At 49.2% G+C, this 15,276-nt stretch overlaps 1 protein-coding gene and 1 non-coding gene across 2 annotated transcripts in view; one reads left to right on the forward strand and one right to left on the reverse strand.

The window, feature by feature from the left end:
• Dop1b (DOP1 leucine zipper like protein B) overlaps positions 1 to 15,276 on the forward strand; it is a 104,539-nt gene that overhangs the window by 13,756 nt on the left and 75,507 nt on the right. Inside the window, exons 3-4 of the mRNA XM_077795051.1 lie at positions 13,163 to 13,344; positions 14,025 to 14,195. Of these exons, the coding sequence (XP_077651177.1) occupies positions 13,163 to 13,344; positions 14,025 to 14,195 (353 nt within the window). The remainder of the gene's footprint in view (positions 1 to 13,162; positions 13,345 to 14,024; positions 14,196 to 15,276) is intronic.
• LOC113175990 (small nucleolar RNA SNORA67) lies at positions 7,021 to 7,191 on the reverse strand. Its single transcript, XR_003300024.2, has one exon. It is a non-coding gene; the product is annotated as a small nucleolar RNA SNORA67 (small nucleolar RNA).

Below are 15,276 nucleotides of genomic sequence, written 5' to 3' on the forward strand. Positions count from 1 at the left end.
GGAGGTTTGTGGACATTAGCTAACAATTATAGGTTACTCTGTGTGAAGAAGCGACATGTTTACACAGATGGGCCGTCCACGTGGGAATGTAGTGAGTCTCTTCAGTCATTAAGAAGTATTCACTTGTGACCCTAAGGATTTGTCATTCTTCTCACATAAGTCCTTCCTGTTCCTCAGGTTATTAGGGAGATGTTATGCATGCGTTTTGCTATTGTGACTGGATTTCTTTTCTGGGTGTGTGTGTGTGTGTGTGTGTGGTGCTGGAAGTGGCACCAGGCCTCACATAGGCTAGAGGAGCACTGTGCCGCTGAGCTGCACCCCAGCCCTCCTCTGTTTTAACTAGTTGGAGGAGAGGAAACCATCAACTGGTGGAACTGAGAACTGATTATCTTAGTGAATGTATTTGTTTTCTTAGGTTCTTGTCTTTGAGTTCTTCAGGTAGACAGGTGCACCATCCACCAATACTAAATTTGTGTATTTTTTTCCTAATATTTTGCTAGCATTTTCTGGAACAGGGTTAAATAATGATGCTACAGTAACGTTAGCTGCTAAAACAAGACTAGAAACTCAGTGCTGTGTGAAAGCATGCGCAGGGAAGTGTTTGTGTGTTTTGTTTGTGGTGCTACAAATAAAACCCAGGACCTTCTGCATGCTGGGCAGGGCTCCCCCCTGAACTGCATCCAGCCCCATAGTGAGGTCCTGACAGGCCTTAGTGACACATGTCACTTCCGCTCACATGCTCAAGGCACACCAGGAAAATATCTAGTGTGAACACATCTCACTGAACAAATGGCCAGACTGCACCCCTTACTGCGGGACAAGGGGCACATGGTGTGAAGGCATATCCCTGACACCGTCCGCACCTGGCACATGCTAATAACTAGGAGAGGAAGGGCCTCTAGTGGCTCACCATTACCTCAACCCTCAGCTGCCCTCTGTCGAGTGTCTCCTTAAGGATCCGTCTCTTCCTTACTGAATTTATTTACTGCTTATCTTCGTATAGCAGACATGCATGTCACCTCATTACTGCTCAGTGTGCAGAGTGTCGAGCTTTTTCCCAGCAGCACAGTCCCATCCTGTGCTTGTGGTGAAGGTGATAATCAGGCAAAGTTCTCCTCATGCTGTGGAAGTATAGGGGCTGGAACATCATCTAATTCCCAGGTTCTGCTGGGGATGAAGGAAGGAGCAGGATTGGACCCCGAGGTTCACAGTCAGACTTGTCCTGCCTTCCCAGGTTAGGGCAGACTCCTGGTTGCCCCCCAGCAGCTGGTCACCCCTCTTCTGTCTTAGCCAGTGGAACTCCAGTTATGTGTAGGGGTCCAGTAGGAGCATGCTCTCCCATGGTGCCCAAGTGGTAGATGATATGGTTCTAGGATGGAACCCTAATCTGTGTTCCTTGGCACAGATGAATTCAGACACGGCACACCACCTTCTGTGACCCATGAGAGGTGCAGGGAATGCTGCAGCTGGCGTCTGGGAAGGATTTCATCTAATACAAAGAATAGTGAAGAATAGGCACTTGTGTTTTTGGTTGTTTTGTTGGCTCTTCTGTGTACTTGTCGGAGAATCTAATGCCTGAACCCATGGCCATTGACAGGAAGAGACAGGCAGCAAGTCCACTCGCCTTTGGCAGCACATAGGTACATAAAACCCTGGGTCCTCTTAGGAGCCCTTTGCATAAGCCAAAGACAGCCATGTGCTGCTCTGGACCAGGTCTCAGCTCAGCCTAATGGACATCCAGGCTGCAGGGGTTACTGCCCTTCGCTGTAGGGGTTTATTAACATTCTAGGTTCTCTCTGCTGCCTGTTGGTGTCACCCATCCCTCACCCCCATTGCAGCAGCCAGAAATGTCTCCAGACATTGCCAAATGTCCCCATGTAAAACCACCCCAGCTGAGGACCTGCCCTAGATCTCTGGTCTCATGAGGTGGTGGGTTTTCTTCATTTAAACCCGTGCAGTTAGGGAGTCTGGTCTAAAGCCCAGTGTGTCCTCACTGAGCCCAGGACCCTGGACCACCCTTAGCGCATTGGAGCTGGAGCCTGTTTCCTGTGGGCTCAGGCAGGCATGTTGTCTGCTGATGGTGAAGGAACCTGTTACCCTTAAAAGCCACAGTGTCCCGCATCAACCCCTACCCTTGCCATCTGCTTTGGAGGGCTGCTGCCTGGGATCAAGACTTTTACCACATGATTGCCGAGGTTTCTAAGGCAGAACCTCTTATTTTCACCAGGGCGTGTTCTTGCAGTGCCGCCTCTGGCAGCCATGGTACTCTACCTCTGGAGGAAGCCAGGACTATTCTTTGTCACATTTCCTGTGCATTGTTAACCACCACTTCCCACCCAGCCACAAAGAGCTCGGCTCCCATGAACATGGCTTGTTTGAGGGACAGGGAAGCAAAGGGAAAGCACCGAGGAGGAAAACCGTGATCAGGTGGATGAGGCTGAGCAGGCCTCACAGCCTTAGGGAGCTGTGTTTTCATGTCCCGCTGAGACTCTGCACTACACTCTGGTGCCCTGTTGCCTGGCCTGTCACCTACTGCAGAGCCAGCCCACTGGGGAGCTCCCATGCATTCCAGAGAGGAGGATCTTGTGCCAGTGGGAACCAGAGCTCTGGAGGCCATGTCCCCAGTTCTGGGAAGCCATTCTGAAGCCATCCTACCTCCGTGCTCTCGAGGAACCAGTCCCACTCTGGTCTCTAGGCATGACTTTTGAAGAATATTGACTTAGCTGGGGATACAGCTCAGTGGTAGAGTGCATGCCTCACATGTACAAGGGCCTGGGTTCAGTCCCCAGAAGCACCAAAATAAATAAATAAACAAATTATGTATGTATATATAAATATGTATATATTGACTCCTACCTGTAGAATTTTGGGGACTGAAACCTGTTTGGGATTTGTGATGAGACGGTTCCTAAGATGTCCTTTCTTCTCTCAGCTTGAACTTTAACAGGTTATTATTAACTATATTATCTGCATGTGGATCACAATACATTTAAATAGAAGGAAGGTGACGTTTCCAGGTGCCACATCTAATTCCATTCTTCTGTTAGATCTCTGACACACAGGTATAAATATTGAAGTATTTTGCTTGTCAGGGTGACACATGCCTGTTTTCCCAGCTGCTTGGTAGACCGAGGCAGAAGGATCTTAAGTCCAAGGCCAATCTCAGCAATTCAGCAAGACCTTTTCTCAAAATTTAAAAAATAAAGGGCTGGGGATGTAGCTTAAGCCCCCAATTCAATCCCCAGTGTCTCTGCGTGTGTGCATCTCTCTCTCTTACACACACACACACACACACACACACACACACGTAAAGTAAGAATTCCAGTGTTCTCTGTGGCGTGTGTTCTGAGGTTTAGTCTGGGTTCTGAGGGTACGTTTTTCCCTGTCTTCACTCTCTTTTCCTTGGCTTCCTACAAAACTCAGTTGCCTCAACCTCCTCCCGCCACTTCTGAGCCTGCTGGCCGTTAACACCATCCCTCCCCCCCACCGCCCCGCAAAATAGTGTGACTTCCTTGTAAGCCCCTGTAATATGCTTTTCCAACCTCTGAGTGGGTGATGAAGAAACAGAAGCTCAGCAGCTCGCTTGGCTGTGGGCTGTGTGGATAGCATTTCTGTCCTTCAGCTGGGTCATCATCTGCGGGGGATCCCCCCTCGGGGTGGAGCGTGGTGGGATCAGGGAAGGATGTGATGCTGTCGAAGAACAAAAGGGGAGTCTGAAGCAGGGAGAGCACCGCCCAGTGTCACAGCTGTCCTGTATCTTTGTGGGAAGGTAGGACAGTAGGGGTTAGAGGTGGTGCTGAGTGGCTTTAGGAACCTAAATGGAATAATCGCAGAAGGGGGCACGCAAGTGGTGTGCTGTGGCCTGTGTGGTGAGGTAGCAATGTGTTTGTCACGTTGTGTTGTAACAAGTCGTTTTCTGATCTAGAATATTGATACCGAGGTCATCTTAACTAAGAGATTGGGAGCATCCTGTGTGGTTGGAGGGCCTCTTGCTCATGACCCCCTGGTGCACATATGTACATGGGGGGATAGGTGGCATGTGTGTGCATGTGGGTGTACATGTGTGGTGTGTATGTGGGTATGTGCTTATGAGTTTGATATGTGTATGTATCAGTGTGTATATATGTGTATGCATGTGTGGGGGTGTCTGTGTGGACTGTACCTGTGTGGGTGTGTTTACATGTGTGCGCACATGTGTAAGTCTGTGCTTACACATATGGGGTGCACATGTGTGTGTCTGTGTAGAGCGTGTGCATGTGTGGGTGTGAGTGTATGTCATGTATTGGGTGTGAAGGTAGCTGTTGCTCACATGTGTAGGCGTGTGCTACTTATGTATCCGTGTTGCATGTGATGTGGGCATGTATGTGCTTGTGGGGGCAGACACCTACATGTGTGGAACGTGTGGGTGGGCATGTATGTGTGTGTTCGTGTGTGGCAAGTGTATGCCTGGGCGGTCTGTGTGTGTAGGTGTCTGTGCATTTGGTGTTGCCCCTGCGAGGCCAGGAGGTGGACATGGATGCGTGCCTGTGTGCTCCCCTCCTCTCTGAGGCCAGCCTGTGAGTGGTGGCAGCACACATTCTGTGTGAGGAAGCCTCTGTGGAGTGTTCAGGTGACCCTCAGGGGGGCAGATGGAGCTGCTGGTGTCTGGTTTCGAGCTGGGCTGCGTGAACAGGCTCGGCAGTTCCCAGACCAGCACTCCCTCCCTGCAGAGCCAGGTCAGGCAGTTGCGCAGAGGGGCTTCTAGAGCCATCAGGCCAGGCCTACCGGACTCCCTGGCTGCCTCCATCTTCCCACCTGTGCCTTTGAAAGTCTTGGTCACTTGTCCATGTGGTAGCCTTCCGTGCCCTCTGCCAGGAACGAGACCTGCTCAGAAAGCATGAGTCCGTATTAGCTAGAGCAAGCCTAAGCAAGGAGGTAAATGGATTCAAAAGAAGTAAAACACTCTTTAAGAAGAATTTTAAAGAAAAAAACAAGTGTTCTAGTGCATCTCTCATTGGCGTGGAAGGCAGAGGGAACCCAGGAGTTCCATCCCTCACTAGTGGCTGTCTGGCAGCTGGGGTGAGCTGTAGATGGTAGCTGCCCAGAGCCGGTAACTAGGACTGGCTGGCCGACTGCAGCATGGCTGTGTTCCAGCTGGTGACCTTTTTGAGAAGGAAGCTCCTTGTTTTAGTAATTCTGACAATGTCCCTCCCCCAGTTAAAAGTGACCTCACAGGTGCCCGTGGGACCCAGCTTCCTGCAGTGGCTCCCAGGGCCCTTGCTGATGGACCTATTTCTCAGCTTCTCTCTCTCAGCCCCCGAGGCACCGCCATTCAAGGAGAGCATGACACTCCGCTCGGGCTGTGGGGCCTTGGCTTGCTGTAATGTGGCAAGTCCTGGCCAATCTGTTATCGCTCAGGTCTGTTCTTTCCTTTGTAAAGGGCACTGCTGGTGTCCCTTGGCGAGTACACAGCCAGTGTTGAAACTAGTGCCACCTGTCAGGTCTGACTCACTGTGCCGTCTCACAGCTGCGTTTCATGGCATGAAAAGAACATCCTTAGAAAGATGACTGACTTTCAGAGGGAGCAGGCCCATCTCTCATGCGTCTCTCATGTGGTGAACACAGTTCCTCCTTTGCTTCAGGAGACAGGCTTCCAAATGACTCACGTTTTTTTGTGGACAAATATTTGGCTGCTGGAGCCATGTCATTGCCCTGTGCGGGGGAGGTTGGAACTCTCTGCTGAGACCTTTTTTTTTTTTTTTTTTTAACATATTTTTTAGTTGATGGACCTTTGTTTATTTTTATGTGGTGCTGAGAATCAAACCCAGTGCCTCACATATGCTAGGCAAGCGCTCTACCACTGAGCCACAGCCCTAGCCCTCTGGGAATTTTTTTTTTTTAATATTTATCTTTTTTTTTTTTTTTAAATGTGCTGAGGATCGAACCCAGGGCCTTGCACGTGCAAGGTGAGCACTCTACCACTGAGCCACAATCCCACTCCCTGCTGGGAACTTTTAAAGGAAACATTTTTTTAAACTGATTTTACAGGCTAAATAAAGCATTTTTAAAATCAAACAATTCTTCCTCCTTCCCACCCATATTATTAATTTATGTTCATTTAAAAACATTGGTAATTGTAGTAAAATACACATAATATAAAATTTACCATCTTAACCATTTTGAAGTCTGTTGAATTACCTTTTGAGTTCATGCTCTAGTCTTTTGAAAATTTTCATTGTAGTTCCTACATGGAACCCTTCTAAATCAGCTGGAGAGTCCTGGAGAATATCACACTGTCAGATTGTATAATGCCAAAGGAAAACATAGGTATTTTCTTGGGTTAAACAAAGTGAGATAACTTTCCTAGCCTTTGGGAATGATGTTGGGATGTAGTTCAAGGCTCCCCCCAACCCCTTATTTTTGTTTTTAAATATTCTTTTAGTTGTAGATGGACACAGTATCTTTATTTATTTTTATGTGGTACTGAGGATCGAATCCAGCTCTTCACACATGCAAGGCAGGTAGGTACTCTACCACTGAGCTACAGTCCCAGCCCCCCACCTTTTTAAATAAACTTAGATTTTATTTTTTGTATTTTTTTTCTTTTGCCTCAAAAAGTGACATTTATTCAAAGAAAAAAAAAAAAAGACAAGATGTCCATCCCTTGGCTCCCTTCCTTCCCCCCTTCCAGCTGACCTTAGCCCTCAGAATTGAACCCTGGCTGGAGTTAGGTAGCAGGACAGCCTCTCAAATGAGGTCAGCAACATTAAGGGGCATCTCTTCAGTGGAGGTGTTGTAGAAGGTCTCAATGTCTCAAAGAGTCCTCTGTCATCTTCTGCTACCATGTTAATAGCCACACCCTTACAGTCAAAACGCCCACCTCGGCCAATTTTGTGGATGTAGTTTTCCCTGTTGGTAGGAAGGTCATAGTTGATGACTAAAGAAACCTGCTGCACATCAGCGTCTCTGGCCTATGTCAAGAAAGATGGCCAATTCAGCCTATGGATTGAAGATATGATCCATCCAGAGGAACTTAAATATGCATGTTTGCAGCCAAAGGGAAGCAAAAGAAGTTAAGTATCCTCTGTCTCCCAAAGACCTTAGGTAAGCCAGGTTTTCTTCTGAGTTGCTACTTTCCTGAGAGAGACACCTTTCTTGTGTTTTGTAAATATTTGTTCACTTACTTATTGGTGCTGGGGATCCAGCCCAGGGGCCTGTGTATGCTAAGTGTGCACTCTGCCACTGAGCTCCAACCCCAGCCCTTGTTATTTTGTTTTAAGATCAATCTACTAAGCCTACAAATATAATGAAGTAAAAAATATTGTAATTATATCTTAATTATAGTTCTAGAAATGCTTTTGGAATGGTACAGTTCCTGGGTAAAATAAGGAAGTCTAATTTCCTGTTTAATTGTAGCTTTTCCTTCCCATATAGCACTTTCGAAGTGTGATTTTGAAAACATGGCCATTTTTCCTTCCAGGTTCATCTATTTCTCTGATGTATTTATTCCCCAGTTGTAGGACATTTCTCCAAGCTACCTGTATTAGGCTGACTAGCCAGCCAATCTGAAAACCCCACCCAAAACATGAAACAGTCCTGCAAGTATTTGCTGAGCCTTCTTGCTGGAGAGGATTCTTGCCAGAACAAAATGCCCGGATAGAGGCTGGAAAGAGAGAGACAGAGGGTAGCCTTTCTGTCTGTGCCAGGATGCCAGTCCTGGCAGCTCTTGGAGAGCTGGAGGTGGATGAGAATGAGGGAAAGTATGGGAAGAGAGGCTGACTTCACGTGTGGCCCAGTTTTAGCCCAAAGGAGAAAAAATCACCAAGATTGCACAGGAGGGCAGGTGCTCTTGCTTTGTCTGGCGTTTTGAATCAGGAGGACAGCTTGAGAGTTGCCCATGAGCTATGGCTTCCTTTTTAACATCCCAATGCTTCATGTCTTCACTTTTTCTGAGCCAGGTTTCGTGGGTCATAATGTCATTTACCCATGCAGGTGTGAGCTGGCTTTGGTGTAGGGCAAAGGATGAAGGGCTTCCAGAGAATAAAAACACCCACCAGAACTTTAATAGAATTTACTAGTTCATTAAGGAGGGGACACATGCACACACACACACACACACACACACACAGGAATCAGGAGTTTACAAGCCCTTAGAGCCTAATTAGAAACTGAAGCTCACTCTCAGTTTCAGAGGCTGGACTGTGGCCATGGGTCTCTTGAGGGTTTGCTGAAATATGTCCCCTGGTTATTGGTCAAGAAGGAGTCTTCAGTTTGGTGTGGGAAAGGTCTGTTGTGGAAGTGACACACAAGCTTATGGTTTATGTAGCCTTAGCCAATGTGAGCAATTGCCATGAAACTGAATCTTTTATATTTTTAATTGTAGTAAAATATACATAATATAAAAGTTAGCATTTTGACCTTTTTTTTTTTTTCCCCCGGAGACAGGATTTTGCTCTGTTGCCCAGGATGGCTTTGAATTCCTGGGCTCAAGGGATCCTCCTGCCTCAGCTGTCCAAGCGGCAGGGATTGCAGGTGCACATCATTGAGCCCATCTTAACCAGTTTTAAGTGTACATTCATGGGTTGGGAATAGCTCAGTTGGTAGAGTGCTTGATTCGCAAGCACAAAGCCCTGGGTTCAATCCTCAGTACCACACACACACACACACACACACACACATACACACACACACAGTCTTCGTTTGGTAGCATAGCATTAAAGTGCATTTGTGTTTTGTGGATGTCACCACCATCCATCTCCAGAATGTTTTCATCTTCCCAAACTGAAACTTTATACCCATTAAATAATAACTTCTGTTCCTCCCTCCTCCCAGACCCTGGCAGCCTCCTTTCTACTTCCTGTCTCTCTGAATTCAGCTACACTAGGGATCTCAGCTAAGTGGAATCACATGATATTTGTTCTTTTATGACAGCTCCCTTCACTTAGCACCGTGTCCTTGGGGTTCATCCAGGTTGTAGCCTGTGTCAGAACTTCCTTCCCCTCTAAGCCTCAGAATGTCCCACTGTGTATTCACATTTTTTTTTTAAAGAGAGAGTGAGAGAAGAGAGAGAGAGAGAGAGAGAGAATTTTTAATATTTATTTTTTAGTTCTCGGCGGACACAACATCTTTGTTGGTATGTGGTGCTGAAGATCGAACCCGGGCCGCACGCATGCCAGGCGAGCGCGCTACCGCTTGAGCCACATCCCCAGCCTGTGTATTCACATTTTGTTGAGCCCTTCATCATCAGTGGACACCGGGCTGTTTGTCGTTGGCAGTGCTGTGTATACTGCTGCTGTGGACAAGGGGTTGCAAGTATCTGCTAACGTCCCTGCTTTTGCACCTTTTGGATATATATCTAGACGTGGGATTGATTGATCTGATGACACTTTGATAAGCAAATGAAATGTTCAGTCTCTGGGAGAGTCACCTCACTGTTCTCCACAGTGGCCACGCGGTATGCATCCCCAGCAGCAGTGCACAGTGTTCAGTATTGATCCTCCCAGGCAAGGGCTGTTCCTTCTAGAATACCTTCTTTTATAAAAGTAGCAGCAGCTACAGATAGTACGCTCCATCTCCCCTAATAGAGAGGAGGCATGGAACACCCAGGTCCTGCAGAGAAGTGTCCTCAGAAGAGAATGTGGCTGGCCATGTAGGCCAGGCGCCTCAGCTCCTTTCCAAGGGCATGGGCAGAGGAACTTCTGAATCAGGGGGTCTAACTAAAGAAATTGGGCTAGTGGAGGACCCCATCGAGCTCTGAGCTTTTAGCATCCAGAAGGAGGGAATAAATAATGGATAGCTCTTTCTTTCGTAAGGGAACTCTTACTACTGCATCCAAAAGATAAGCTTCTGCTCTTGCCATCCCACTGGGCCATGCATCCTCCCTCTGTCCAACATGTCCACACAGCTTGGTACATGCCCTCCCTGTTCATCACCTAGAAGCTGTCCTGAACGTCGTGTTGCTGCTGGGGTCTGACAGCAGCCCCGATGCTGTATCACTTGCCTGTCCTGCACCTCACTTCATCTTGTCACGTGGACTCTCATCTCACATCTGCACAAGGAGAGCCAGTGCAGTACAGTGAGGTACTTAGAGAGACCACATTCGCATAATTTCTGGTACATAATACTGCTTTCACTGTTCTGTTTTGTTATTGTTTTCAGTGCCTGACTTATAAGTAAAACTTTATTATAGAAACTTTATTATAAAACTTTATTATGGTGATGTGTCCCAAGACTCCCTGTGGATGTTTAATACCACAGATAATGAGCCTCTCATACTGCATTTTTGCTTGGATGTATAAGCAAAAATGCAGTATGAGAGGCTCATTATCTGTGGTATTGAACATCCACAGGGAGTCTTGGACACATCACCATACAGATAGGAGGGACTCTTATTAATTTGAGAAGGAGGTGATCTTGATGTGGTGGTTATGCTGTGGCAACAGACAAGCCTCAAATCTCAGAGACCTTTTTTTGCTGTGCTGGGGATGGAGGCCAGGGCCCTGTGCACACTAGGCAAGTGCTCTGCCGCTGAGCCATTTGACTTTCACACCTGGTGATCTTCTGGCTCACTGGGTCAGCAGCTGGTTTCTGTCTCTCCAGTTTCTCAAGACCCAGGCTGGGGTCCTTTTTTTTTTTTCCCCCTCAACCTTTTTTTTTTTGTATTGGAGTTCCAACCCGGGGTGCTTTTCCACTGAGCCACATTCCCAGCGTTTTTATTTTTATTTATTTTTATTTATTTTTTGAGACAGGATCTCACTAAGTTGTTTAGAGCCTCACTAGGTTGTTGGAGCAGGCCTTGAACTTGTGATCCTCCTGCCTTAGCCTCCCAAGCCCCTGGAGTCAGCCTCTGTTTCTTTTTTTTTTTTTTTAAGTTGTAGATGGACACGATACCTTTATTTTGTTTATTTGTTTATGTGGTGCTGGGGATAGAACCCAGTGCCTCACACATTCCAGGCAAGTGCTCTACCACTGAGCCACACCCCCAGCCCAGCCTCTGTTTCTTGATCTTAGAGTGGTCAGAGGCCTGACAAGCTCTGAGTTGGCTTTCAAAGCCCAAGCCAGAGTCGGCTCACAGTGCCACTCACCTCACTGGCTGGAGTAAGTCCTGTTGCCATCCTGGGATCAAAGGGCAGAACAATGGGATCCTGCTTTGCACAGACTGAGGGGAGCAAAATACCCACAAATCCTAAATGCCATCTGAGGGACTGGACATCTGTGGCACCAGAAATAGCAGAAGTCCTTAAACTACACTGAGCAAAACTGAGATTAGAGAAAACCATCTTATCAAAAATAACTTCCAGTGAAGACAGCCTTGAGCCCCCTGCCCACACCACGCCCGCAAGCCACCAGTGGTAGAAAGGACTCTCTGGGAGTGTGTCCTCTGGGCTGGCCAGGAGCCACACTTGCTGCAGCTGGGTGACAGCTCCTGGCCCTCCTGCCTTTCTCACGTTTGAAAATGTCCCTTGTGAAAGTGCCTTTCCCTTCCAGTGCCCGTGCGGCCTTCCTATCTGCAGCATCTCTGTTTGTTCTCATCTTCTGTTACAGTGTGTAACTTAAGTGGCCTCCTTGATTTTTTTTTGAACATAAGCACGTTATTCAAATTATTTTGTTGGTTTTCCCTTTGTTTAAAATACTAGGTTTTTTATAATGTCTTAAAATATTTCTTGATGATTGAACCCTGGCATGCTCTACCAATGAGCTATATCCCCTACCCTTTTTTAAAATATTATTTTGAGGCAGGGTCTCACTAAGTTACCCAGGCTGACCCTGAACTTGAAATCCTCCTGCCTCAGCCTCCTGAGTGGCTGGGACTATAGGTGTGCATCTGTAATTTTATTGACTTTGAGAGTTCATGTAGGCCTCAGGCCTCTGATGATACTTGTTGTTTTCCTCTCCCTCCTCTACCTCCCACATAACCTGAGTGCGTGTTAGAGGAGGGACCATTTTCTTTGTAAAAAAACAGCTGTCATGGCCTGCAGGGCACATGGCCCAGGGTGGCCATCCTGGCCAAGTGGAATGCAGTTGGCATGGCAGATGTTCCAGCCGCCTGCTCTGGTTTAGGCACTGCAGGAAGTGCTGAAGACAGCAGAGATTGGTGATAGTCCCTCCCCCAGGCGGTGGAGAGGAGGTTCCCTGCTCAGAGTGAGAGGACAGGCGAGGAGCAGCAGCAGGCCAGTGGGACCCGTGGACTGCTCTGTGTGTGGCGAAGGCTAGAACTGGAGTGTTAGGGAGCAGTGAGCAGCACAGGCAGGACCAGGCCTGGAAGCCCCTGGGTGGCCCTCAGGCAGCTTGGAGTTCACCCAGGGGCTTTCGGCGATTCACGTGTGGGAGGATGTGCTATGACGTGGGTGCGTAGCAGAGCATCAGACCCTGTGCCGCACCTCGGAGACATCAGCTACTCTCAGCCGTGGGGCTCTGCAGTGGTCACTTGAAGCTAGGAGAGCAGCTCTGACCTGCTCATGCTCTGGATCCGGTGTCTTGGCAAGGCACATCACATCCTGCAGACCCTTCTTGCAACAGCCCTGGGTCCCACCCCTGGACACCTCGCCTGAGACGCCATTGCTCATCCCAACGGGGTGATGGCAGATTTCTCCGATGGACACTGGATCCCTCCCAGGACCACCCTAGCTGGTGTAGATGCCAGGAAGTGTGCCCCCCACTCCCACTCAGTGTAGGTGAGCCCCCACTCAGAGCCATGTGGCTGGGCAGCTCAGCAGAGAGAGCGAAGGAAGACACAGCCATCTTCCTGTCCCCGAACAAAGCACAGGGCTTCCTTGGCTGGCACAGCAGGGCTTTGCTAGGGACAGGGGGTGTCTGCCCCACACAGCCTGTGTTCTGCTTGTCTTGAGTGTAGACTGGTTTCTTCTGGAGCTGGAGGTTCACCAAGCCGTCATCTGCAGGTGGTGTCCAAGGTGTGGCTAAGAAACCTGCTTGATGGTGACACGGTCATGCTACTGCCTTCCTCCTCCCCAGCATTGGCTAGGGGCTTTCCCAGAGCCTAGCTCATGGCCCTTCCTGGGCCCTCTGGGTTCCACTACATCCCCACCCGTCACGTTCCACTACATCACCCCCATCCTGCAAATCTGTCTTGGAGCCACACCGTGGTCTTCCTCACCTCAACAGATTGACTCTGCGTTGCAGATATCACCTCTGCCTTGCTCACGTGCTTTTCCTCATTGCACAGGCTCTCCAGAGCAACCTGAAGTATTCCTTGTTGCCCAAACGCCTGGTTATCAGCAAGAGGTTAGCTCAGTGTTTGCACCCCGCCCTGCCCAGTGGAGTCCACCTGAAAGCTCTGGAAACCTACGAGATTATCTTTAAAATTGTGGGGACCAAATGGCTGGCCAAGGACTTGTTCTTGTACAGGTACGATTGCTTCTCTGCCATAGGACTTTCTGTTATATGAGCAATCCATCTTTCAGTTCACAGGATTAAAAAACGACAAGCAGAATGCATGTGGGGGAGGGGTGCATGCACCACTGGGAGGTGACTGACGGTCAGTTTCCAGAGCCTCTGTGGCCAGACTGTACATGTGTTTGAAGGAGAACCAGAGTATGCACGCAGCTTGGTTGCCTGCTCTTTGCTTAACAATATCTTATGACCATCTCATTGCCAGCATTCATCTATATCACCAGTTCAAACGGCAGTCTGTTTGTTCTTGAAAACTCCTTTTGCTGTGCACAGTGGCACACACCTATAATCCCAGCAGTTTGGGAGGCTGAGGCAGGAGGATTGGGAGTTTAAAGCCAGCCTCAGCAACTCAGCAAGACCCTAATGAGACCCTGTCTCTAAATAAAATTTTTAAGAAGAGCTGGATGTGGTTAAATAGTTAACCTCTGGGTTCAGTTCCCAGAATGAATGAATGAGTGAATGAATGACCCCCTTCTGCACCTGGGCCTGTGGCTCAGTGGTGGTGCTTGCCTGGCACGAGCATGGCCTTGGGTTCCATCCCCAGCACTGCAAACAGAGACACTGCCTCCTGCAGGCTGATGTCCTCCTGAGTGGTACCTGATTCTCCCCAACCCTCCCTTTTCTCCTTCCCAAAGCTGCGGTCTGTTCCCGCTCCTGGCGAACGCCGCCATGGCAGTGCGGCCCGTGCTGCTCAGCCTGTATGAGAAGTACTTCCTCCCGCTGCAGAAGCTGCTCCTGCCCAGTCTCCAGGCCTTCCTCGTGGGCCTGCTGCCCGGCCTAGAGGAGGGCTCCGAGATCTACGACAGGTGGGTAGGCCTCTTGTCCAGCGTGATGCTTGGCCTGTCCAGGCCGGGGTTGTTCTGCTGCTTTACAGGAGACGGGGAGAGAAGCACCAAGACTCGAGCAGTGGGGGAGGGTGCTGCGGGAGGTGGATGGTTGCGGCTCTGTGTGGTCTTGGCTTCCTGGCACTGCACTGTGTCTCTCAACGAATGGGGCCGTCCCAAGCAGAGCGATTAGACCCTATACCTGGGGAAGTGTAGTGGTTAGTAAGGGAGGCCATGTACAGGGTTCCACTACATCCCCACCCGTCACAGAGGCACCAGGTTGTCACAGTTGGAGCTGGAGAAGCTTGATGCAGCTGCCCCTGAGGGGGACGAAAACTGCAGGGCGCCTGCAGCACACACTCTGCCCACACTCTGCCCCTCGTCCCCCGGCCTCCTGTGCTCTGAGAACTGCCTCCACCACTGCGAGGGTGAGAAGGTGGGGAGGAGGCCCAGGCGCAAGGCCACAAGTGGCAGAGCAGGATTCTAAGCCATAGGTGTCACGTTTGTTCTAAAGTCCTTCTTTGAGCTACTGAAGAAGAAAACAAAGCCAGGTTCACAGAGCAGCGGGGCCAGGAAAAGCGACTCCCTTGGCCAGTTTCAGCAGCACCTTGAGAGACTTGTAAAGTCAGGAGTAGGAGTTCACGAGATTTTCTCATTGCTGCCTAGGAATGGGGGAGGGCGTGTGTCCACTCAGACTTTTGCAGTAGAAGCAGGGTCCTTTTTCTTTTTGAGAATCATGAAGAACTTGTTTCTGGCCTGCCAACGCTTGACAGTGGCTGCAGCGATCAGCTCCTGTTAATGGGACCCATTCTAAGGGCCCCGCTGCACGGACTGGGGGTGACTGGGCCTGGAGTTTCCCCTTGGTGACAGGGTGCAGCACTTGCTTTTCCCTGTGCTGAGGCATGAGCCACCGCACCCTGGCCTGTGGCATTGGCCATGACTGAGAGCTGCAAGGGGCTGGGGCGGAATGAAGGAATCAATCCAGGCCCCACTTGGAGTGCTCCTTCCCCTAGACTTGAGGAAACCCAGGAATCAGGTGGCCTGGGCTGTTGTGGCCAGATCT

This window comes from Urocitellus parryii, chromosome 2, assembly GCF_045843805.1.
Source record: "Urocitellus parryii isolate mUroPar1 chromosome 2, mUroPar1.hap1, whole genome shotgun sequence".
NCBI lineage: Eukaryota > Metazoa > Chordata > Mammalia > Rodentia > Sciuridae > Urocitellus > Urocitellus parryii.